The 26,753-nt window shown below is 44.4% G+C and overlaps 1 protein-coding gene across 1 annotated transcript in view; it reads left to right on the top strand.

The window, feature by feature from the left end:
* Window positions 1-26,753, top strand: part of LOC124594914 (sodium-coupled monocarboxylate transporter 1-like) — a 118,046-nt gene that overhangs the window by 72,033 nt on the left and 19,260 nt on the right. The window contains exons 12-14 of the mRNA XM_047133394.1: window positions 260-446; window positions 6,969-7,055; window positions 10,829-11,049. Of these exons, the coding sequence (XP_046989350.1) occupies window positions 260-446; window positions 6,969-7,055; window positions 10,829-11,049 (495 nt within the window). The remainder of the gene's footprint in view (window positions 1-259; window positions 447-6,968; window positions 7,056-10,828; window positions 11,050-26,753) is intronic.

Here is a 26,753-nt window from a genome sequence, read left to right as displayed (position 1 = left end):
ACCACGACGACATCTCTTTTGTCCCCAAGCAACACAACGATAAGAAGTCTTTGTACATCCCGCAAACACCACAATTCCGTATCCCCATGTTTCCACCTAATAACACGAGGCCATACTCTCACGCCAAAGCCGACAACAAGACGCGACACCTCTGCGTGCCCAATCAACACCGTCGTGGGTTCCCAGCTAACACCACGACACGACATTCCCTGCCAGTGAGACGGCAGAGCCCCGGCACTGCAATGCGGGTGTGTTGCAGCACAGTGGCGGCGGCGCTCAACTCGCTGGCGGCGGTCACGGTGAGCGACTTCATGCTGGGCGCCTTCCCCGCCATCAGCATCGCGCCAGAGAAGGCCGGCACCGCCGCCAAGTGGGCGTCGGCCATCTTCGGCGCCATTAGCTTCGCCCTCGTCTTCGTCGTCGAGCGCCTCGGCGGAGTTCTCCAGGTGAGTCCAGTCCTAGCGCTGCTCGCCGAGTCTAACTCGGACTTCCCGCTGGTCTCCACTTGCAAATACATTTCGAAACCCACTGTACCTGCGTGGGACGGAGAGTACTTCGTATCAATATAAGCTTCTTCCATTCCCATATCGAGCTAGGGAAATATGATTTGCCAAGTGCGTTGTCTGTCTTTTCTCATGATCGAGACTTCAGATAAACGAGGATTGTGGGAGCTCAAAGATGCACAGCCTTCCTCAAATACGGATACCCTAAATCTGTCCAACATGGTTTCGCGACAACTATGTCGCCTTTTACAATGTTCCCTTTCCTGCAATTTAGTGCAGTATACACACCTTTCTAAATATGCAGTTAAAAACATGTACCTTTTAACAAAAGACACGTCTTCTACAGTACATTTATACTATTATCGGAAAGATGGACATTACTAACAGTTCATAATACAGTTTCTACGAAAGAATGTTGTTTTACTCATCTATATAACAGCTCCAGATACGAGGCTCAATTCTTCGATGTCTAGGAGCGATGGATAAGTCCAGGTTTTGATGGTCCATGGCAAAGAAGCTTTTCTTCGATCTGAAGATTTACTGATTTATTTCGCATATCTGATTCTTACTACCATTCCTGCATTTCTGACAGAAAGTTCTGTTCACAGTAAAGACAACTTAAACGCCTTAATATCCGTTCACAAAATCACGCATATAAACATGAGAAGAAATCTTTTCACATACACCTTTCCAGAGAACTAAGTGAGACAAAGAGAAAACGCTTCGCGCATTAGTCACATGCCTCAACAACGACTGCCGATTGTGGCGCGCAGTTTATTTTGTATCTTAGATCATTTCTTTTTGGAGTGTTACAGAAACGGTAATGCTTCAAATTACAGTATATTTCCATTTCCTGTTTTTCAGTAGTGAGTAATTTATTGAAGTTTATTAAAATGTAACGATAAATTTAGTGACACAATTTGCTTTAAATTAACTAAAAATAAATTTTAAGAATTCGAAATATGTCACGTGCTTAAGACAATGAATGTTTGGCTTTTCCTGCCGTGTTATTGTATTTATGAGAAATCAAGTCCTTTTCGAGTATATCATAACAATTTTATTCTTAATGAATAAATCATTTTCATGAACAGCTACATGTGTGTCCATTGTCAGTTATCTGAAATAATGCAAGTGCCTTTTGGTATCTCTTGTGAAGTAGAATTTATAGGATAACTAATTTTTTTAGCCCGAGATTAGTTCACAGAAATGTGCAAAATTATCCTTATGTTGTGTGCCAATTTGGAAGAATGGGAAGTCTCATCAGATGTACCAATATATAACGCAAAGATTTGTAAAATGTGAGTCACATAATTTGTAGCTGAACTGTAGTTAAAGTATTACTACAAAAGAAGGTGGTATAGTAAATTTCGGTTATCTTTAGATGTCCTGTAAATGTTTGTGTGTTGTACGTTCCCTAAAGAATTCACATTACAGTTTCTCAGTAATTTCTGTTATACTTTCGTATGGGCGGTACCGGCCAGTTACGACTCTAGACCCGTGACTCAGAATTCGTTCGATTTCACCTCTGTGCCTACTTGACAAGGAATCTAAACGCTGGAACAGCACTGGAGAATTGTCGAGCTAGCATTTTCCAGACGATTACTTTCATAGATGCACTGCACGTTGTCAGGAACCTCCCAACAAATCCAAGTCTGGAATTTGTCTTCCCTTAGTACAGTTTTTATCTGCTCATCCATGCATATGACTTCTTAGTATTAGTTCTCAACATTGAAACGATGTGACGTGCTCCAGGTACTCTCCACATGTGCTGTAGTCGTGTAATGGATGATTCGTTCTTTTAGTTATCGACATTATTTTGCAGTTAAACCACGTTTAAACGGAGGTGTTAGTCATTACAACAAGTAGAAAATTTGTGCCTCTGCATTTTTCTTATGACATTATTTTCCTGTAAACAATAGCATCGGCAGCAAACAGTCTGACACTGTGCACTGTGCACTGTGGCGTGCTGTTGTGGCGCTCTGCGTCTACCAGGGCACCTCAGCAAGCGGGCTCTGCTGGACGGTCCGCAGTACACGGTACATGCAGTCGTAACCCACACACAGTAGAAACGATTTCATGTAATAGTGGATCAAGCGGTGCAAGTTCGGCCATGCCATCAGTATGTGCGTATACGCGCGCATGTGTGTGTATGGGAGGGGAGCAGGGTTGCCTAAGTCTTTCTAAATTTTGGAACGATATGTTTGTTACTCTTGCTTTTTAATGAGAAGTTTAACAGTTTGTCATTTCTAAGCACAAGATTCTCAAGCAGCATCCATGAGACCACTATGTCGATAGTGATTTATAAATCGGTAGTGAAAGTATTATTTTTTTATGTTACTGTTAAACAACAGAACAGAGCTTCTACATGATTTATTAATAAGAAAAAAAATTTCACTAGCGCAGTGTATACAGTAACTACCGCGAATATATAAAAGTTTGTTATACTGCTACTCTGAGTAAAATTGGTTAGTACTGATGTTCTTCAGAGCATGGCAGTTTCTGATGAACGTGCGACTTTCTTCTTTCTGCATATCTGATAACCAGAAGTGAAATGCTTGTAACGTGGCCTATTAAGGACCGTTGATCACAGGCAAAAGGCAAACACACGTTGTAGGAGTACGGTTCTTTAGCGTGCTTTGTTTCGAAAAAAAATCATTAAGATTAAAAATATATATAATATAATCAGTGCTGACGGAGGTGTGATCAATGATTTACAAAGAGGTCTATGAATCCCTTTTATTTGTATAATACGTTTCATAACAAATAACTTGCCAGTGTTAAAGAACGACGTTCCCACACATGCACGCTACAGTACCATAAGCAGCAAAAAAAGAAAATACAAATAAATGAAAAATTTCTAGCCAAATGATCGAGAATGAATTTTCATTCCTCCATAGTACCTATAGTGCTAAGAAATTACTATGCTGGGCTTTACATTCAGATTAACTGCCATATCTATTACGTGAGAGAAAACCGCTAACTCTATGTACTGAATTTTAGTACCAATAACACAACAATCTCTGCACGAAATTCTTAGTTTTATTTTACAAAATCTATTCGCAACTTTCAACAGTGTAATTTCCACAGATATGTCAGATACATTCAGTTGAACTGATTTCACTCAAAATTACGATCACTTTTAGCCACCTTTTGCTGGAAGTGCAGTCGTGCTGAGGAAATAATTTTGTTCTCTGTTTGTCTGTAATGAGGTCGCTCAGTGTGCGTAGAGACTTTGAAACTACGTTATACGTGTCGTCCCACGCGAAGACGACTGTGCATCAAGAGTACCGCACACTCACAAAGTGTCTACATGTTCCCGTTTGACTCCAGACACAGTTCTCCTGCGGTACGGAAAACAGGTGCATCACAGTGTGTATGTCTGTGAGTGTGAGTGTGGGTGGGTGTGTTTGTGTGTGTGTGTGTGTGTGTGTGTGTGTGTGTGTGTGTGTGTGTTTGTGAAAATGAGCGGCAACTGGAGAGGTAGTCCAAAGCTGAAGTACGTGGAACGGTACGATTCTTGAGGGCAAAACGTCTAAATACCACATACATTCACGTTGAAATTCTGTTGGTACGTGGACCAAATGCAGTACAGCGTCCAGCTGTAGTGACATGCCGACAAGATGACCAAGGCTGCGCAAGTGTGAGTGATGCCGGCAGCAAAGTCCAGATCTTGTCTACTCGTCAAATATGGGGTGCTTAGGAAACCTGCTTTCTCGGATCGCTAGACGACAATTAAAGCAAATCGTATTAATGAATTTGATTATAGAAAATAAATGACAATACTTAACTCTGAGAAATACATAGATGTGTCGCAAGCAAATGGCGATATGCAATATAATCAGTGCCCTTCAGTATAACGATCCCAATACAAGTGAATTAATACAGTGGATGCCTTTATCCAGGTTGTTGGTCCTGGCGCTTCTGTAGAACTGGGCTGCGACCAGTCGGGTGCAGCGCTTATGTTCTCTTTGCATAGAGGGCGCTGCCGTCACGTTGTAGTCCTGGAGAGGGGACCGTCAACGTGCAATTTGCTGACGTCATCTTCACAGCCCTCTCTGTTCTAACATTCCCGACTGGTCTGCCGGCGCTTGACTTTACGCCGTAACACCATCTGATTTCTATCTTTTCGGCAAGCTGGAAGAACATCGGCGTGGGGGGGAAGGGGGGGGGGACAGATTTTACAACCATGAGCACGTCCACGCAGTGGTTCTCGAATCGCTCCGTGACGAAGACCGGATTTCAGTCGTCGACGAAGTGAACGGTTGCTAGAGGTTCCGACCTTTGTTTACAGAGACTTGGTCACTACGTTGACATGTATCTGCATCACTTTGACGTGTACCACAGCATGGAATAAAAGTTACTTGGCCTGCCTTAATAACGAGTAACTCATTTTCTGACTTCCCCTCGCAATTCTCTCTGCTGCAATGTTTTTCTTATCTCGGCATACATTGCACGCTCTCACTTTCTCCCTAAAGTTATAGCTGGCAACAGGACTAGCCAAACACTTAAAAGGACAGTCTGAAATGTTGGTACATTTTGCTCATTTATTCATTTCTAGGCAAATCACAATGCATAGAGAGACCTGGCCTTCGAAAATGCTACTTAGCTGTGCCGCCGTTCTATACACTATCAGCGTCCACAGCAACACAATGAACATTTACGAATCGGCTACTTCAATGACGGCTCCGAGCAAGACGCCCTGTATCGTGCACTCCACTGACCCCAAACCACCGGCGTTTGCAACTTCAGTGGTGTCAAGCGAGAGCTCATTGGAGGGCGGAGTTGACATCTGTTGTTTTTACTGATGAAAGTCGGTTCTGTCCCGGTGCCAGACATGGCTGGGTGTTGGTTACGAGAACACAAGGCGACCGCCTATAGCCAGCCTGTCTACGGGCGAGACACAATGAACCTACAACTAGAGTTATCGTCTGAACTGCGACTTCGTATGACAGCAGGAACACTCTTGTGGTCATACCATGTACCCTGACTGCTGATTTGTACGTCAGTCTCGTGACTCGACCTGCTGTGCTGCCACGCTTGAACAGGATTCCAGGAGGTGTTTCCCAGCAGGATAGCGCTCGACCGTTTAGCACTGTTGTAACCCAACATGCTCTACAGAGTGTCGACTTGTTGTCTTGGCCTGCTCGATCATCAGATCCGTTTCCAATTGAACATGTATGCGACAGCATCGGACGACAGCTCCACAGCAGTATTAATTTATGTGGTTGTTTAACAGCGCTCGCTATGCTGACCGATCAAGAGCAACAGACATTGAATTCCATCGCACACACTGACATCGGCACCTGTACGACTCAATGCATGCATGTTTTCATCCTTGCATTCAACATTCTGCCCCTTTACTGCGGTTATTAATGTACCAGCATTTCAAATTCGCAGCGGCTCTTCTCTCGCCCTTACATTTTCCTGTCATCTTGCAACGTTAACCACCGAAATATGCCACCTGGGCAAATGTATTCCTGAAGTGCCATTACCCTACATTAATTATTTCTTGGTGTTGGGATTTTTTTTCCGACAATGTATTTTGTACACTGCCACGGTCTCAAAAACGTCAGTCCTCGACAAAAGAGAAGAGAAAATGTTTTTGTTCCCGGAGCCATTAATACTGTGGCATTAATTCTTATTTGCTATAATGCAAGTACAGAAATACAGCATTACACTTTTAAGTTGTAGAACTGTAATCAACAAAAACTGCGTCTCATATATTTTAAAATTTGGAACTCCAGAGGTACGTACATCTTGGTGGAAAGACCAAGCCCCATCTGCTAACGCATATTTGGAAGATTTCCTCCGTGGATTGGCACCAGGGTCAAGTCCAGGGACATGTAAGAGACTACCGAGAACCCAACACCAATCAAAATAGGTTTTGTGACAAGATGGCGCTTTTCTTATACTACTGGAGAAAAATATAATATTACTATTTGTATAAATTACACACAAAGTCCCGTTCTTTTCACAAATCACTTAAATCTGGCACTTGATTAACATTTTCACTGCACAGTGGCGCATATACTAAGGCAGGTCAAAGCAAAGTTTACAATAATGTAAGGAAAAAACTAGTCAATGTACCCATACTGACAATTTACTGTGTCGCGACATGGTGCAAGGGAACAGGTGGAGCTGCTTCGTACAGCAGTAACACATCGGTTTCCATCGATTCGAATGCTCCGTGTAAACGAGTAGACGAGCTGGACTGAAGCTTTAGCCGGCAGCGAAGAGGCGCATCATTACTCCAGGCTCGGCCATTGTCTGGTCATGCCACTCGTCACTGGAAGCCGATAAGGTCACTGTGTGCTCTTGCCAGCTGGGACAGTAAATGTGAAACACCTTCTTTTGTCCAAACGTGAGCGAATTCTGACACGTAGAAGTGATATTCTGCAGCCTTGTACAAAATTGGTACTGTTTTGCAGCCTACTGACAACGTCTGTTCTCCGTCTGTTGTGGCAGGTGGCGCTGAGCTTCAACGGCATGGTGGGCGGAGTGACGCTCGGCATGTTCTCGCTGGGGATGTTCTTCCCGTGGGCCAACAACAAGGTAAGGACCCCCTGCGCGCCCGACTGAGACCATCCACCTAATTCTCCATTTACACTCGCAGATTCTACAGAACCGTTTCAGTAGAACTGCAAAATGCCGCAAAGGAATCCCTCTACAGAAACAATATGTATTTAAATAAGTTACTGCAATGCAGCCGGTTGGAGCCTTCGACAACCGCCGATATTTGAGCAGGTGAAAACCTCCCCATTTTCGAGTCACAGCTGAAGTGAGAGAACATTGTGCCTTGTGATTTAAACCCTTCGCAGGAGGGGATGCACGAACCACGAAACCAATGGACAGGGTATGCAGAAACATACCATACACTGTGAACAACTAGCGCCACAACACATCAAAAGATGACTGACGTCATACGATCGATAATGTAATATTAACCGACAACGGGTGTCCCTCTGTCGTTTGATCAGAGAGAGAGCATAATTCCAAGCAGAATTAAGGTCAAAACTTCCCCCTTCTAGTTATAAGATCACTTACTACTTTCATGTCAACAGCTTGCTTGCTAACACTATCCTAGTGGAAATGAGCGTTTGGCGTCATTGGCCGGGAGGCCCCTTGTGGGGCAGGTCCGACCGCTTTGGTGCAGGTCTTACATTCGACGCCACATTGGGCGACCTGCGCGCCGGATAGGGGTGAAATGATGAAGATAGCACAACGTCCAGTCCTTGAGCGGAGAAAATCCCCGACCCAGCCGGGAATCGAACCCGAGTCCGTAGGACAGCAATCCGTCACGCTTACCACTCAGCTATCGGGACAGACCACTATCCCAGTAATTGGAAGTGTACCATAGTACCTCTCAGTTGTTATATTCCAGCTGAAGATGGGTACCGAGAGAGGTGGCGCGGTGGTCAGCACACTGCACTCGCATTCGGAGGACGACGGTTCAACCCCGCGCCCAGCCGTCTTCATTTAGGATTTCCGTCATTTCCCTAAATCGCTCCACGCAAATACCGGATTGGTTCCTTTAAAAGGGCATGGCCGAGTTCCTTCCCCATCCTTCGATCAATCCGGACTTGTGCTCCGCCTCTAATGATCTCGATGTCCACGGGACATTAAACTCTGATCTTCCTTCCTTTATTCTCTAGAAGATGGGTAGCAATGAAATGTTCTGCAATAGCAGATTTTCTCGGCTGTCGTAAACATGTGTGACGCTTATGCTCTATGCACTGGTCCTTCGTGGTCCTTATGATCTAACTGATGTATGACCTGCCACAACTGCTGGGGATACTGCAGAAACAAGATCACCCTTTGCACAATCTGAAAGGGCCCTAATCCTAGATGGTGGTCCGAACAAAGAGACTTCACACCGTGTTTCCTCAGATTACGGCCAATCTTGTTGGAAATGCTACCTACATAACGCATAAAGGCCGTAGACTTAAGTTCCACTTCGTTATTTTCATCATTCAACCGACCCACAGTTGGTCAGTAGGACTGCGCGCGTCTTGTTTGTATCGTACTACATCCATTCTGGTGAAAGGTAACTTCAACGTGAGTTAAAACAGATGGCAAACTTTCAGGGTCTGAGATGACGCGCACACTCTATGAAGGAAGGCACGAGGTCCCCCCATCTCATGAGTTCGATCCTACAAATGGCAAATGTCGAAAACATTATCTGGCTGTGCTCACAGAACTTATTTGAAGCTCAAATACTAATACTTTGGTTATAGCGCTCGAAGTATAATTTAGTCACGCGGTTTAGTTCAGCACCAAACTTTGGTACAGCGATTTTTTTAACCCTATTCGATGTTTCACTATATCTATGTAGGTGTTTACGCTTCAACAGTTCCACAGCTTTGATAAATGTCAACACAAGAAGGCCCATATGTTCCCTTGTTCGCTGTGTAAATTGGCATTTATTGTTGATACGTCTGCAACACGTAACACACAATAAACCTTTAACTTGTTGCCCTACAGTGGTTGACCATGGTCCATAAATTGCTATATCCACAATTATAGCCACAATGGTTAAAAAAATTTAAAACACTTTGAGGATTGGTCACAATATCTTTGGAAGAACGTTATGCCCGGTACAGCTAGGAATATATTTCCTCACGAAGACAGAAACTGCGAACCTGCTCACCTATGCACATCAGCTACACACATGACCTGATTGTGGCATTGTTCAACTACTGGAACTTTGCGAGTCCTCTGTATTTGGGTCTGGTGTTCACTGCGATGTGACTAATGGCGACAAATTCTCAACAATGTGTTTTACCCTAATTTGTGCCACTCTTAGCCCATCTGCCAGCGTCTGAGGGGTGTCTCAAAGCGTAGTTCGGTTACCCGGGATGGACTCCAAACAATGGGATAGTGGCCCTTCAAGTGTATCTGCATCCCTTCCGAGTAGACTGTATCCATTTCGCTTCAAGAACCGCGGGTTAGTCTGGCATCTGCGTTGTGGCTACACATACGGTATGGTTATCTGTATCGCTGAGGCGCGCAAGCCTCCACACTTCGACAAGGTGCATTATTCGTGGAGAGGAAACGGACTGTTAAGCTGCAGGAAAGAAAATTTATGGCTCTGAAACTCGCATTTGTACCACATACCTTGCGAATATAGCCTGTCATATTGTGGAAAGACAACAAGAACTGCTTAACAACAGTTACACTCTTCTCGAACGGCTAACTAAATCAGCTGTTTGAAAAGAGAGTCGTATTTCAGAACAACGAAGAAGTACTGATGAAATAAACATTCATCCAGTACCAATTTTGATCAGTGAATCATGATCACGTGGCATAAAATTATTTACACAGACTGCGCGAGAACGTTCTTACCGTGGCATCAAAAATAAAACAACGAAAGATTATTTCATCAGTAGTTCTTAGTGGTTCTTAAGTATGAGTTTTCCAAATAATTTATAGTTTGTGGAGCTTTAATCAGCTTTCGCCCCACCTATGATCATGAAATAAAATACTAAGATTCCAACTTCGTGATGCAGGCACCAACCTTCTGGGTCAGTGTAATTAAGGGAGGCAATCAAGGTTAGACAGGGGGATAATTGAACTGATACCAGACAACATATTAATGCCAAGAACATACTCAGGCGACTCATACCACTTTCACGCTGAAAGACAAAACACGGTCGAGGTTTCACGACAAATGGCACTGGGTACACTTACTACTGGTCGGTAGCCTTCATATGTCCTATGTTTCTCCAGACTGATACTGAAATGATACGTCTGCCTGTCTGACAATTTGCTTGTAACTTATTACAGTTCGGCACAGGCTTTCTGTTAGTTTTGGATTTCTGTTGAATGTTTTACTGTTTAATGGCCCCAACAAAAAATCACTACAGTGGTGCGCAACGTATCCTGTCCACGGTTTGGTTGGTGTACAAACTCCGAGCAGTGGAAGCTTTGTTCGATTGCTAATGATGACAACCAGGAGCGATGTATAAAATAAAAATGTCGTGTGACTAGGGCCTCCCGTCGAGTAGACCGTTCGCCGGGTGCAAACTCTTTCGATTTGACGCCACTTCGGCGACTTGCGCGTCAATGGGGATGAAATGATGATGGTTAGGACAACACAACACCCAGCCCCTGAGCGGAGAAAACCTCTGATCGAGCCGGGAATCGAACCCGGGCCCTTAGGATTCATATTCTGTCGCGCTGACCACTCAGCTACCCGGGGCGGACAGCGTTGTATAAATATCGTGTAAAGAGAAATGGCAACATGAATTTTGCTGCCTGCTGCAGACGCAGATTTATGGGAGGGTGTGAGTGAGCGTTTCGCTGCATGTTGTGGTGGCCGTCCTCAGGGCGCGCTGCTCGGGGCGCTGACGGCGAGCGCGCTGGTCGCCTGGATCGGCGTGGGGGCGCAGGTGTCGGGCGCCAACCAGGCGGGCGACGCCACCAAGTTCACCTCAGCCGACCTCTGCCCCGCCTGCAACCTCACCGGCGACGCGGCGCTCGACTTCACCACCGCCTCCAGCATCACCACCGCCGCCAGCACGATGTCGCCCACAGCGCCAGAAGAGCCGTAAGTGAAACTGCATGCTGAACAGCGGCAAACCCACGCCTCGAATACAGCGTGTCCATATTGTTTCCCTATCATTTCAAAACTATTAGAGGCAGAGAGCGTCGTGATTTCTTGAAAAAGTTTAGCAACTCTCAATGCGTTTTTTTTTCTGTTCTGCCACACTTTCAATATGTGCGTCCCCACCCCACCTCTCTCTCTCTCTCTCTCTCTCTCTCTCTCTCTCTCTCTCTCTCTCTCTCTCTCTCTCTCTTTTCGTTCTACATGTCTAAAGGAACAGATGCTGTAAAAAACGTTACTGTCTCGTACATGGACAAAGCGATAAAAGTAACATCGAAAACGCAGTTTTTTATTTTTTTATTTATTTATATCATGCTCCAATACATTGCTCCATTACATATTTGCAATACTACATGTATGTATGTATTGTGTGTGTGTGTGTGTGTGTGTGTGTGTGTGTGAGTGTGTGTAGCGGTGATCATCATGATGACATCAGTGATAGTAGTGGTAGTGATAGTGGTGGTGGTGGTGGTGGTGGTGGTGGTGGTGATAAGAGGAGGGAGAAGGTGAAACCTGGTGCTAGCACATAGCCTACTCCTCAAGAATAGCACCAAGGGGGCCACCAAGCTTAACGTCCCCATCCGACAGACAGATCACCATCAACACTGTCACATGCATTATTCACTTCATGAGACAGTGTGGACGCGTTTGGTATTTAAACCAGGACATTGGCGCAAAGTCTGGTGATCAGGAACTTTACGCTATCACCTTTCCTCACCTTGCCGGCCAAATACTGGCAGTGAAAGTATTTCCAGCGCCGGGATTCGAACCTGCTGAACCCCAGGCCGAGCATCACGACTCAAGCGTGCGTTAACGTCTTTGGCAACGAAGACGAGTGTTGAACACATAGTTTGATTCTCCCTATTGCAGGAATACAATGTAATGTTGCAAGCATTAAAGAATGAAGGCTGTATGGTATATGGAAGTCTGGATCGGTCCGAGGAGCATGCAAGGAGAGCCGAAGTGGTCGAGGCGTCCACATGCGGTAAGCGGGAAATACAGGTTCGAGTCCGACCGAGGCATAAATTTTCATGCGTCACTAACAAGTAATAGGCCTACATCTATACCTAATAAAGTTGATGTTAAAATATTTGGGGACAGCGAATAAATTTCGTAATGCGCTCCATTCGTTGCTCACATAACAGCCAGCAAAAAGTTTCTATTCAAAGGCAGTACAGTACAGAATCGGTATGCCAATCAGGCAAAACTGCCGTGAGCATTGATGCAATCATCCCACTGACGCACCAGGCTGAAGATAACCATTTGGTAACTGCTAGCTGCACATCCTTTTCCGATTTGAGTCGTCGACCCTTCAAGACCTTGTTTAAGGTATTGAAGGCGTGATAATTGCAGGGAAGAGACCAAGACTATACGTCACCTGTTCGAGAGTGTCCCATTTTAGTTGGCGTAGCTTTTCCGTTACGACATTTGCAATATGGGGGCCTGTGTTATCATGAAGCAGTAGCACATGTCAGAGTTTTCCCGGACGTTTCGCCTTGGTTGCACGTATTCTTCACTCTTACATATGGTTGTCCATCGGCAGCCAAGAAAAGAATAACAGCATGTTGGTCCTGTTTGGACGCATCTGGTAATAATATAGCCACAGTTCACATTTCCGTATTTACCACACACACACACACACACACACACACACAGACACACACACACACACACACACACACATCTAAATATACGAATGCCACACTGTTTCCTTGTCTGCATGTCAGTGCTTTTATACCCGCATCGGAATCGCGCTAAATTGCATATACGCTGCAGCAACACCCTCAAACAGAAACATTTTGATCGCCCCTCACAGAAAATCAAGGCAAATTCGTGTTCTGCCCGTGTACTGGTCAGCGTTATTGCTTCATTGATTCATGGACAAAGAGTGGAAATATCATTGACGTGTGCTATGTGCACGTGATCCTTGTCGTAACCTCACAAAAAGAAGTCTAATGGTGGGACACCAGGACAGAACACGGGCCATGCGATGGGATCCATTAAGACCCAGCCACTTCTCAGGAAATGTGTCATTCAGCACATCCTGCACGCTCATTCTCCAATGTAGTAGAGCACTGCCATGCTGAAAGATGATGCACGGCTGCAGTTCTTCGATTTGTGGTAGCTGGAACTGCGCAAACATGGTCAGGTAAATATTTCCCGTTATGATGCTCTCTGCGAAGAAAAATAGGTCTATCACCACATCGTGCACTGGCCACAGCAAACATGAGGTTTGCCGACGGCCTTGCCACAGTGGTAACACTGGTTCCCAGCAAATCACCGAAGTTAAGCGCTGTCAGTCCTGGCTAGCACTTGGATGGGTCACTGTCCAGGCCTGCTGAGCGCTGTTGCGAGCGGGGTGCACTCAGCCCTCGCGAGGCCAATAGAGGAGCTACTTAACTGAGAAGTAGCGACTCTGGTCACGAAAACTGACAACGGTCAGGAGAGCAGTGTGTCGAACACATGCTCTTCGATATCCGCACCCAATGACACGGTGGTCGGTAGGTACCCTTGGGCCTTACGAGGCCTGTTCGTACGGAGAAAGACACACACACAGAGAGAGAGAGAGAGAGAGAGAGAGAGAGAGAGACATTAGGCTTAGTCTTCAGAGCTGTGTCTGAGATACTGCGTTGACGATCAACAGATGTATTCAACTAGGAACGAACTCCCAAACTGCGATTATGGCTCTACATCAGCTGTCGAATGTTTCAGAACAAATTAAAGTTTGTGCTGCGCTCGAGTCCCGATCCAGCATAAAGTTTCATTTGCTCCGAAATATTCTAGTGCTGATGGAGAACCACAGTCGCAATTCGCAAGTTGATTCTTAATAGTGCCAAAGTTTATCATAGATCTGTTCCCATGTGTTTTGTGGGTTTTCAGAGCCCCAAATCCTAATACTGTGGCGATTCACATGTCCAGAAATATGGAACGCTGCTTAAGATGAAGACAGGCACTTTTTCAGGCAATCATTGTCAGCATCTATGGAGGCCAACGTGGAAAACACGAATGCATACCATAGAGTACGATCGTTTGGCTGCAATGCTTGGAATATTTGCACTTTGTGCGCAGAAATGCGTAACCGTGTAACTTTGTGGATCCTGCTTCGAGTAATTTCCGTGATGCACAACGAACTGACTTCTGAGCGCTGCGCATAAGCCGGCCGAATTGGCCGTGCGGTTAAAGGCGCTGCACTCTGGAACCACAAGACCGCTACGGTTGCAGGTTCGAATCCTGCCTCGGGCATGGATGTTTGTGATGTCCTTAGGTTAGTTAGTTTTAACTAGTTCTAAGTTCTAGGGGACTAATGACCTCAGCAGTTGAGTCCCATAGTGGTCAGAGCCATTTTGCTGCGCATAAAAGCAGCTTGCACTCTGCTAACACGTGCTGGAGACACAGTGGACATCCGCTTCGAAAACGGTCTTTGATATTGCCTGTCTCTTTAAAGTTTAGAACCACCTCATTATGTTTGCTTTTGCCGGTGTTGTCCTCCGGTACTGACGTCGGTCGCAGATTTGGAATCCACAAATATCAGATGACACATTGAGCCTTCTCCTTGTCCGTGGCTATTCTGATACATTCCATGTCAAATCTGCAATAAAAGTTAAAGAAAAAAAAACTTTGAGAGCTGCTAAACGTTGTACAATAAACAGTGATTCTCTGTCTCTAATAGTTTCCAAGCTATTTTTTCCTTTTTTTTTCCTTTGAGCGACAGTGGTCCTTTATGGACACCCTGTGCTGTTTACAGCACTTAGACTTACGCTACTGCATATCAACATACCCCCATACCCCCAATGTAATTGGGGATTCACGTTTTGTTACTTTTTCACATCCATAAATCCAACTGTTCTTTTTGTATATGTCTTGGCGCCCCCATTTGAAGTCTCACTTTTTAGATTTAGTTACCTCCTCTGTACCAGAGGAAAGCGTTGTGTGTCTGCTACTCTGTATAACCTCGACTCTTCTTTCCAAAGCTTAGCTGGGGAACCCTAGTGGTTCCACTTCCGAAACTTTCAAGGCACCTCTAAGTCATAACATACACTAACACAAATTGTAAATGTAACATATGTTAAAACATATTACAATCTTATTGAGTCTCCATTTTTTAGAGAAAATTATTATGGATCCGTAGCTGACAACAATATTTCAGGAGATAAATATTCCATAATTATGGCTGACTTGTAGCTTTGTTTATCCTGACATAATCAGTTTCGAGACTAATGCCTCTCTACCAAACGCTCATCAACATCATATGGTCTTACCAGATGTAAAGGAGCAACAACACATGGAGGCAAAAACTACATCTGCTATGGCATGATGATGAGCGTTTGATAACGAAGCTGCAGCCTCGAAACAAGTTATGACAGAATAAGTAAAGGAGTCAAACGTAACAGTGGAAGATTAATTATCTGAAACATATCATGCATTTAAACGCAAAAAATCAGGAAAGCGCAGACGACACCAACACTGTTAACACAGCGTCAATAGCTTTAAAACGGCCCACTCTCACTACAGCTGATTACTGAGATGTTGTTACTGGCATTTTGTTGCTGCTACCGGCCGGTGTGGCCGTGCGGTTCTAGGCGCTTCAGTCTGGAACCGCGTGTCCGTACGGTCGCAGGTTCGAATCCTGCCTCGGGCATGGATGTGTGTGATGTCCTTAGGTTAGTTAGGTTTAAGTAGCTCTAAGTTCTAGGGGACTGATGACCTCAGATGTTGAGTCCCATAGTGCTCAGAGCCATTTTTTGTTGCTGCTGCGAGGTTCCCCTGTGAGCACTGTTGAGCACACTGGTCAAACTACACGCTAAAAAAAAAAAGATTAGATTTTTAGCTGTTTCGACTATTCCAGAATATTTACCAGTTGCGGACCCCGGCGTACTCGGATATTACGTAATCCAACAATGTGACGTGACCTCATTCGGAGCATCACGTGGGAATGTGCCTCAAAGGTGAAAGAGCCACTGCATATATGTCAAAACTTTCTGCCTGCACCAGATCTGCGTAACAAACGGCTGCATCTCCAAGAGTATCTAACAACAGATAGAACAAACTAAATCTTGACTTCGTAACGCCTAATAAATTAATTGGCAACAATTGACAAACTGTAAGGCGTGAGTTCCACTGCAGCAGTCATCAACAGAAGCGACAGGCTTCGGCTTCCGTGTTCTGGTGAGGAGCGTATCCGAAGACGTAGGTGTGTAATGCTCAAGGAGTGCTTCTGTCCATTTTGACTCAAATGGTTCAAATGGCTCTAAGCACTAAGGGAGTTAATATCTCAGGCCATCGGTCCCCTAGAACTTAGAACTACTGAAACCTAAGTAACCTAGGACATCACACACATCCATGTCCGAGGCAGGATTCGAACCTGCGACCGTAGCAGTCGCGCGGTTCCGGACAGAAGCGCCTAGAACCGCTCGGCCACCGTTTTTTACTCAGACCATTACGTCTAGTCGATGGTAAACTGAAAGCATGTGCTTATCACAATGTTTTAAACAATACCATTGTTGCCATTGTGTTCGGTAACGCTTTGCAACTGGTCTTGTTCACAAAACAGGGACTCTTGCATCATGATTGGAATGAAATCGTGTTGACTTAATGGAGCAGTCTGACTATAGACCCGATGGGGATTATTTGTGAAGAACCAAAGCCTCAACTACGTGTTAGGCCAGTTCCGCATCAACTATTGACAAAGCTTTACAAAGAATGGGACAATCTTCGCCTTCACTGTTTCAAAAGGCAGTGGGATGCTTTCGTCTCGGGTTGAATGCTCTATAGCAGACAGAGCGGTCCCCATACGTTACTAACCTTGTGGCAGCTGTGTTTGCGACAGAGGGCACTGGCTGTCGGGACATTCTTGGCCGTACCGCAGAGCGTCTGAGATGTGGTGCTTCAGAAAGGCATTGAAAATTCAGGTCAATAGTAATGAGGAAATCCTCCGCAGTTGGTGAAGAAAGACATTTGCGTAAAACGCTGACTAGAAGAAGAGACAAGATGATAGTCTAACATTCTGCGTGGAGTCTGTTTGTTCTAAGTCGTGTCTCCCTACCACTTTTGCGCAACGACGCTCTAAGCGTGTTTTTTAGGGAATTGATTAGTTTGAACCTGGGACCTGCTGCTGGCAAGGAGACACCAGACCACACATGACATGTAGAGTTCAGAAGAGTTCAGTGAGACTAGCGATGATATAATCAAATACTTAATGATTTCAGCGTCAGCTCCACTGCACCCCCTGTAAAAGAATCTTAATACTAACTAAATTTAGTGGAAGGGGTTCAAGGCTTTCCTATTTTTATGGTTCAAATGGCTCTGAGCACTATGGGACGTAACATCTTAGGTCATCAGTCCCCTAGAACTTAGAACTACTTAAACCTAACTAACCTAAGGACATCACACACATCCATGCCCGAGGCAGGATTCGAACCTGCGACCGTAACAGTCCCGCGGTTCTGGACTGCAGCGCCTAGAACCGCAAGACCACCGCGGCCGGCTTTTCCTATTTTTAGTTAGCTGGTAAAATAACGTCTAAAAAGCAGTTAAGTTTGCCACTGGAAATTTTATTCTACTCACAAAACATTGTTTATAAATTGCACTATTGATAAAAGGAAATGTTTTAATACAGGATGATAAAAACCAACTGTGTTCAACAAAAATGTGAACGAATATTCCCTGAATGGGTTTCCAAGTTCTGCAATGGATCGAAGGATGACCTATGCCATATCACATCTATAATCTAGATTTAAGTTAAGTTTCATAAAAGAGAAAACTATCAAAATGGTCTACAGTGACCCTCAATTATCTTTAATTACTTATCTAACTTGTCGTAAATTACAGTGGCTGATGTGGCTTCTCAATAATTATATAACAGAAAAATCATTGCATTTCAGATTTTTACTTCAAGTACCAAATGTGAGCACCATGAGATTTAATTGACGATCGACACTAGGATTACGTAAAAAAGGGATGTAACAAATGAGACTTCTGCAGTTCTGAGTGAAGCCTTATGCGCTCAAAAATGCGGCATCGCGTGCGTTCATTACCTTGTTGGTGTTTAGGCAGCGTCAGGGGGCGGCGGGCGGCACAGCTCCACACCTCGCCGTCTCGGAAGCAACTCTCTCCTAACTTCTCCTTACTACAATTTACAGAAGTTGGTTTAAAAAAAGCTATCTGGCTGTGTTTTCAACTGACCAATCAGGGTCTCAATGTAACCTTAAGGTCCGCCTACAAAATTCTGTCCATCCAATGAGAAATGTTATACTTTTCGTGGTGGGGCAATGTTTTTAACGTTTGCAACGTAACAGAGACGCAAAAAAGTCTCACGCTAAAACTTGCAGCTGGTGTGGCCCTTTTAGTGTTATTGTAAGATCTATACTGTTCTTCTGGAGGGCTCTATCTTTTAACATGGGCTTTCGGGTGGTTTTGGCGGTCAGCCGGCGATGTGGGTGTCCGTCCCTTATCGTAGGGCCTTCTAGCTTAACACGGTTCTGCTCTCGGCTTCTGTTCTCGTTTCTCCCCTCGGAACTGCTTCTGTTTCACGGTGGGAAGGTATGACATGCGTTTAGGCGTTCTTGTGTTAATCTGTGGTATTCCATTTGCTCACTCGTTGATCGTATTACTTTGGTTAATTTAATGTCAGGATTTATTCGGAGCTATGTGACATACTGTCGGATTTGCTATCATGTCAGGGTTTTCATGGAAGTTGTTGGATTTGCCTGACACCTTACAATACGACATGTGTTAAGATATCAGAGAACATGTTCGGTGACACTAGAGGACAAAAATTGTAGGTTGAAACAGAGACAGGAATATATCCTCTGGTCTAGTGTCGCACTGTCGAGTAAGCTGAAAGTGAGATGATGAATTCGCCGTCTCTCTTAGTTCTCGATATATAGAGTAAAAATAAACATTATGTACACATTAGTCGCTGTCCTGTTACAGCTGTCATTTACTAGATCGATACGGTTATAGTATACACCGAGTACGAAGTCAAACGTGTTCGATGCTTCGTCTGTAAATAGCTGTCATATACGAAGTAACCCAAGAAATATCAACATTTTACTTTGAAATTACCAGTGTGTACAAAAACAGAACAGACATGATCTGTTTCTCATAAGAAAACTATCAGCTAACATCCATGACCAAAGCACCGACTTTGTCACTAAAGTTCACAGTCCACTGAGCACACTCCCAAATATCCACTTGCAGCTCGCTACTGTCAGCTCAGTGATGCATATCATCAGTTTTCAGTCTAGGGCATCGGCGGCAACATTCGTTAGTAATAATTCAATACCACCCAAGTACTTGCAACAAAGTCATCCCTCCGCCGTGGGAAAGTTTTTAAAGCCAAATTTATTATTTACCACATGTATTCTGTACCCTACCCACAGGCAGCAACAGCGTGAAAACCTGCACCGTTTCTAACTTTATCACCTCATCTACTTCCACTGCTGTTTTTGCCACCACCGTCACCAATACAAGCTTGTAAGAGATGCTTGTGTTGTTCCTTGTTATGAAGCCATTTCCACCTAGTAAGCTTTGTTAATCACACTTTGGGAAGCAATTTATATGGCGAATGATGTATTAAACCTTGCAGCTTGACAAACTAACACATATAATTTACGTTCATTTCATAAGCAATCCAACTGAGTGTATCATTTGTAATCACCTAAACTTAATAGGATTTAGTGGGTACGAACGTAAGTAGGCCTCAAATACAGGATGATTATAATTAAATTGGCGTTGTTCCGAGTGCTGCAGTGCGGGGCTGTATATGTCGCAGGACGCTGAAACATCGTACGTATGTTCATTAATCGGTGCACTCGAGGAGTGTGATGAAAAAATAATAGTTCAATGTTCTGCCACGGTGAAAACATGATGCTTTAAGCAGTCAGAATGTGAAATGTTTCTCGATTTGGCGTCAGTATAGTGATTGTCGCTTAGCGATGAATGTTGATTTCTTTCGTGAACTGTCTTTTGGTGTAAAGGATTAATAAGGGTGAAGTTTTCCATACGAAATCCAACGGCTATTGAGAAGCTGGTACAGCTGTGTTATCAGAACCGCAGCAACACCAGCGTTACCTGCATTGCGGGAATATCGCCGGCAGAAACAGCTGCAAAGAGGGCCCATGTCAGTAAAAGAGGTAAAGAATATGATCAAGAAATTTGAAGAAACAGGTGAATCAGGCTATGCAGCAGCTAGGGGCAAGTTTTTAATGAAGTTGTAGCCAGCCATGCAGCACATGCCTCACATTCTGCAGCCTGTGCCTGAGCTGTGTCACGGGAATTTTCTCCCACCTCCTCAACAGTTCAAAAGATTTTGCGGCATATTCTACACTGGTATCCCCACAAGCTTCAGAACGTCCACCAAATGAAGCCCCAAGACAGCTACAACGCCGATAACGCCGCGACTTTGTCCTTCATTTTTTGCAATGCGTAGAAGTGGATGACATGTGGCCAGGGATTATTCTTTGGACAGACGAGACACATTTTACTCTGCATGGAACTGCGAACGCACAAAATCGTCGCATATGATGTTATACTCCGCCACACGTTGTGCAGTAACATCCACTGCACTCAGGTTATGTGACTGTATGGTGTGGTTTCACGAGCTCCGTTTTTCTTCAAGAGGATGACACCTCGTGGGCCTTTTAGGTCTCTAGTGACATCTCCATGTTATAAAGACCGTCGTACCGAGCGAGGTGGCGCAGTCGTTAGCACACTGAACTTACATTCTGGAGGACGACTGTTCAAACCCGCGTCCGGTCATCCAGATTAAGGTTTTCCGAGATTTCCCTAAACAGCTCCAGGCAAATGCCGGGATCGTGCCTTTGAAAGGGCACGGCTGATTTCCTACCCCATCCTTGATGCAACCCGAGCCTGTGCTCCGTATCTAATGACCCCGATGTCGACGGTACGTTAAACCCAATACTCCTGCTCCCTTCCTTCGCAACTGCATCCACACCACTATTTTCGTGCAAAAAGGGGCGATGATGTTGATGATTGGTTGTGGGGCGCTCAACAGCGCTGTCATCAGCGCCCGTACAAAGTCCCAAGTTTCACACAGTCCAATTTTTTTACACAGTCCAATCTAGCCACTGTCGCGAATGATTATGATGATGATGAAATGATGAGGATCCCACAAACACCCAGTTCCCACACAGAGAAAATCCCAAACCCGGCCGGGAATCGAACCCGGGACCCTGTGATCCAGAGGCAGCAACGCTAGCCACTAGACCACGAGCTGTAGACAAGGAGAGGCGACAGCACATGTCGTTTGCCAGGTGAAAGATTTTCTTCGAGAAACCTTCGGTAATGATCGCATCATCTCTAGGCAATTTCATGATGTGTCCCATTCCAGATTCTCCGACCTAAATGTATGTGGCTTCTGGATGTGGGGATAATTGAAATATTGCTTCCATCAGGGATATTCTTATTGATCTGATGGATAGCATATGATGACATTTAGCTGTGATTTCACCAGATACCCTGCGAGCAACTGTCAACCATGCTGTGTTACGGATGCAGCATATTATTGAGTCAGGAGACCACATTCAACTCATGCTGTAACTTGTGACCATATATGCCAGAACCGTCATTATCATGCGTTTGGTCAATCTTTCCCTTTTCCTGCACTCACACTAAATTCTGACTGTTTACAGCATCATATTTTAACCTGGTGGTAGACTGTGCAAAACACCTATTGATGAACGCACCTACGATGTTTCAGCGTCCTGCGATGTATACAGCCAGCGCTACAACACTCGGAACACCTTCAATTTTATTATAACCACCCTGCATATCGTAATTAATCTTACTTCCATGCAGTTGTCAATCTGAGGCCTTGGCCAAATTGATTTTAGTTACCAATTATGAAGTTTCGTATTAATTTAGCTCTGATGTGCTTCAACCAAAATAGTTACATCTGCCCATGACGCATCAAAGTCAATACAAAAACAAAAATGTTCTCAGTTTATTACTGAGAATCTCAGGGTTGCTTTTCTGGTTGTTACTTTTAGGCCGGCCGGTGTGGCCGTGCGGTTCTAGGCGCTTCAGTCTGAAACAGCGTGACCGCTACGGTCGCAGGTTCGAATCCTGCCTCGGGCATGGATGTATGTGATGTCCTTAGGTTAGTTAGGTTTAACTAGTTCTAAGTTCTAGGGGACTGATGACCACAGATGTTAAGTCCCATAGTGCTCAGCGCCATTTTTTGTTACTTTTACTTTGAGACAAACAGAACATAGGCACGCAGCATTTCACTTGACTATGTTAGCGCATTTCATCACCAAGTGGTGTGTGGCCAGTGTGGTCACACTGAGGGCTCGTAGCTTTTACTCTCTGCCTAAGAGACGACAGGCAGCGGTTGTCATATGCCTGGCTGCATCCCGGCGGGAAAGAAGCAGCCTTTTAATAGCAACAGGTACGGCGGTCACCATTTACGCCCACAACCAAATTGTTGAGCGACTTTTCAGCATAAATTGATGTGTGTCATATAGGACATAGCAGTCAAGTGTGTCACAATACAAGTACATCAGAACCTCTCTCCCCTGGGATTCTGCAGAATTCGCTGTGGACATGTCATTGCATTCCGCGAGTCGAATTTTTTGTAAATAACTTTTATTTCACACTATCTTGTAAGAGGGACAACCACAGCCGTAAGTAGACATCTTGAATACTAACCGCCTGTCTGCTCTTACAAATAATTTATTTAATGACCGGCTTAGTAGCTAAGTCCTTAGCTGGGCACTCTCTCGCTTGTATCTCCACGCATCGCGGTTCGCTGTATTTGTGGCACTTTTGATGGACTGTGACCCTCGATCTACTGATTAACCGATCATGTTCGGCCTACTGTAGTCCTTTCCGGGTTCATGTTTTTAAAAAAATTCTTAGGCAAGCTTGCGGAATCGTGGAGCCATGCCTTCTGCTTACCTCACGAATCGCAAATGTGTCATTTATTCATAGACAAGAAATGTTCTGTTCCGTCCGTGTCGCAACTTTAATATCATGATTTAACATGTCTAACCTGGTGATGTGGTTTCTAAGCTACGAAACCGGTCTTTAAATAAATTATTTACAAGAGCACCCAAGCGATTTTAATCAAAACTTTCATTAATCCTGAGTAATACCCCCTTTTCCCATCCTAACACAAACACTTGCCAACAACTACTCTAGTCAAAGTACTCCAGAGTGAAGCTCATATCTCTCCCAGATGTGCAGACTCCACGCTGAGTCGTCGATCTTCTTCTCTTCAGGCTTGCGTGGGGCAGCGCTGTCTGGCGATATGCATTGTCTTCTCGTATAGACATACTACAATCCTCCTCCTCCTCCTCCTCCTCCTCTCCCTCCCACTCTCCCTCCCCCACATCCGCTGCCGCCTCCTCTTCCTCCTATAACTACCACTAAAACTACCAATAATAATACATATACATAAAAACATAAATATACGTGTGTTCAAAATCTTAAATCTCTGAAAGTTCTTCCCCGATTTCTTTGAAATTTTGACACGAAATTGCAATCGAATACGCGCGGGGTTTTATATGCCTAGGGTTATATACCTACTAGACCGGCATATGCAATATATAAACATGTACGTATTAATTATAAGGGAATCTATATAAAAATGTAAATGTTCGTTTGTTCAATATGTTAAATCTCGTAAAGTTCTTAGTTAATTGCTTCAAAATTATGACACAATGCTGCGTTCTAATACGTGCGGTTTCCAAACTGACGTGGCACATCGGGTATACCACAAAGATCAATAATCACATGGGAATCGACAGTCGAACGTTACGAGACGGCACTATGGTTACGTGTGGAGTGGCATCGTCGGACACTATTTAATTGGACCATGCAATCTCCTGGGCCGACTGTATGGTCGCACATGTCTCGTATTGCTGCGACAGGTTCTGCCGGACATGCTGAATGATGTTCCCGTGCTTGTTCATCGCCACATTCGATTCCAGCACGACAGAGCCCCCGGGCATTTCAGCAGACAAGTGAGGGCACTTCAGCAGGCAGCTTCTCTCGGCTGCTGGATTGGTCGCAGTGGGCCATTCGAATGGCTAACACGATCACCAGATCTGTCCCTACTCAATTTTTTCCTGTGAGGGTACCTGACGGGCCTTGCGCATGGAACACCTGTTACAACGCCGGATGACCCCGTGGGCAGAATTGTTGTAGCAGCAGGATGTCTTCAAGATACATTAGGTCGCTTTAAGATGGTGCGCCATTCAATGCAGCGTCAGTGTCACGATACATCTGGAGAAAACTCTGAGCATCACTTGCAGTGGGCGTCCATTTGTAGCATGTGGCTAAATAACTGCAATGCCATTTAGTACCCCCAGATGGCCTTTGCGAACCCAGGTTCTTATGTCATTATTGATCCTTGCTGTGTGCCCGATGTGCCATGCCAGTTTGTAAACGTTTTTTGTAATCATCTTGTATAAGTAAACGTGTAATATGGACAGGCTGATTCACGAAGATATGCAAATATTTTAATATGCTATTCTACAAGTAAAACTAAAGAAAAAGTTCATATAACTAGAGGTCCGCAAATGTTTAGTTACGGAGTTACGGCTAATAAAAGATTTTGTCTGAAATTTAGCAGCTTCGCTAATAATATGAAGCGATTGCAAAACTGTACGAGGTTAATGTAAAGCACGATTTTCATTTATTTTTGTCACAAACGAAGTGGTTCTGGAAAGAGCAGGTGAGAAGAGAAGCTTCTGGAGTTTCATTGTTAAAAGAAGAGTGCAATTTACAGGCCATCTATTAAGACATAAAGGACTCCTGAACACAATCATAGAGGGATATGTCGAGGGAAAAAGACCAAGAGGAAGACCACGACTGAGGTACATGGATCAAATCGTGAAAGATGTGGGATGTAACACCTATAAAGAAATTAAGAGAAAAGCTGAAAGACGCACAGAATGGAGACAAGCTGCCATTGTAGCTGTTGCAAACCAATCCTTGGATTGACCACTACAGAAGAAGAAGGTCTGGTGAATCTAATAAAACATGTCCCAGACGTGTATCTGCAGTAGTTTTCCAGAACATACAGCTTATTACACAAGTAAATTTGTTTACTTTCCATTAAGAATATAGAAACGTTTAAGTCATGATGGCAACCGTTACCGAGTTGTTTCAGTCGTTTCCTAACCTTGAAACGAGTTAGTTTTCTGTATTGTTCAGTGAAAGAACATAACAACAGTGTATTTAAGTGAAACCACATCGTAACTGTTGTAGTTTGTAGATTATTTATGAAATAGAGATGCCTTTCATATTTACGACAGAGGAATACGCCGATATAGTGTTGATTTATGGCAAGTGTGATAGTAATGCTACGGCTGCAGTTAACGAATATCGCGTACGTTATCCAACTCGGAGGATTCTGAATGCACGAACTATTAGTGGAGTATTTCGAACGTTACGGGAGACAAGTTCTCTGCCTAGTGTTCACAGCGCTCGATACGTGAAGACGATGATGAGGATATTATGGATGCTGTTCAACGTAGTCCAGGTACCAGTACACGACGTATCTCTCAACGATTAGGCATTTCACAATCTAATGTAGGATACAGATTATTGTGCTTCAGTGTACGCCATACCTTAGATTGTGATGAGGCACTGTTTACTCGAGATGGTATAAACAACATACATAACGAGCACGTATGGTCTGAAGCAAACACACATGCAATAGTGCAACGAAATTTCCAGCGGCAATTTAGCATAAATGTGTGGTCTGGTATAATCAACACACGCTTTATTGGACAATTCGTTTTCCCAGTACGTCTAATTGGCGAGAAGTACTTACAATTCCTTCCAGAAGAAATGCCCCGCTTGCTCAAAGATGTTCCACTTGCTACGCTATTACAAATGTATTTTCAACATGACAGCGCGCCTCCACATTTCACCAACTCCGTTACTACACATTTAAATGAACATTTTCCCCAGAAATGGATTGGTCGTGGTGCAACACGTCTGTGGCCGCCGAGATCGCCCGATTTAACACCAATGGATTTTTGGGGATGGATGAAAGACATAGTTTATGAGGGCGAAGTCGATACATGTGAGGCATTACTTGCTCGCAGTATGAATGCAATAAGAACAACCCTGTGAAACTGAAACGAACAACAAAATTTGCTCATACACGTGCAGACATTTTTGAACATTTATTGTGAATGTATTGTGAAATTGAATGTGTACTGTACTACTTCCTTACGCTGAGCTTTGGTTTTTTTCGGTTTAACATGAATTCACGTATGCTATGGTATTAATGAAAGCAGATGTCCGCCCCGATAGCTGAGTGGACGCCGCCGGCACGATAGTTCAGCGTGTTCAGTCAGAGAGCTGATTGGCCCCTGTAATAAAAAAACTGAGAGGAAGGATCAACATACGAACTTAACCGGATGTCATGTGACGTCCGCAATGACAAAATGCAACGATCAAACAAAAAAAAAAGTGGTCAGCTTGACGGGTTGCCGTCCTACGGGCCCGGGTTCGATTCCCGGCTGGGTCAGGGATTTTCTCCGTTCAGGGACTGGGTGTTGTGTTGTCTTCATCATCATTTCATCCGGCGCGCAGGTCGCCCAATGTGGCGTCGAATGTAATAAGACCTGCACCAAGGCGGTCGGACCTACCCCGCAAGGGGCCTCCCG

This window comes from Schistocerca americana, chromosome 2, assembly GCF_021461395.2.
Source record: "Schistocerca americana isolate TAMUIC-IGC-003095 chromosome 2, iqSchAmer2.1, whole genome shotgun sequence".
Lineage (NCBI taxonomy): Eukaryota > Metazoa > Arthropoda > Insecta > Orthoptera > Acrididae > Schistocerca > Schistocerca americana.
Note: the sequence above shows the minus strand (reverse complement) of the source record. Positions and strands in the feature narration are given on the sequence as shown.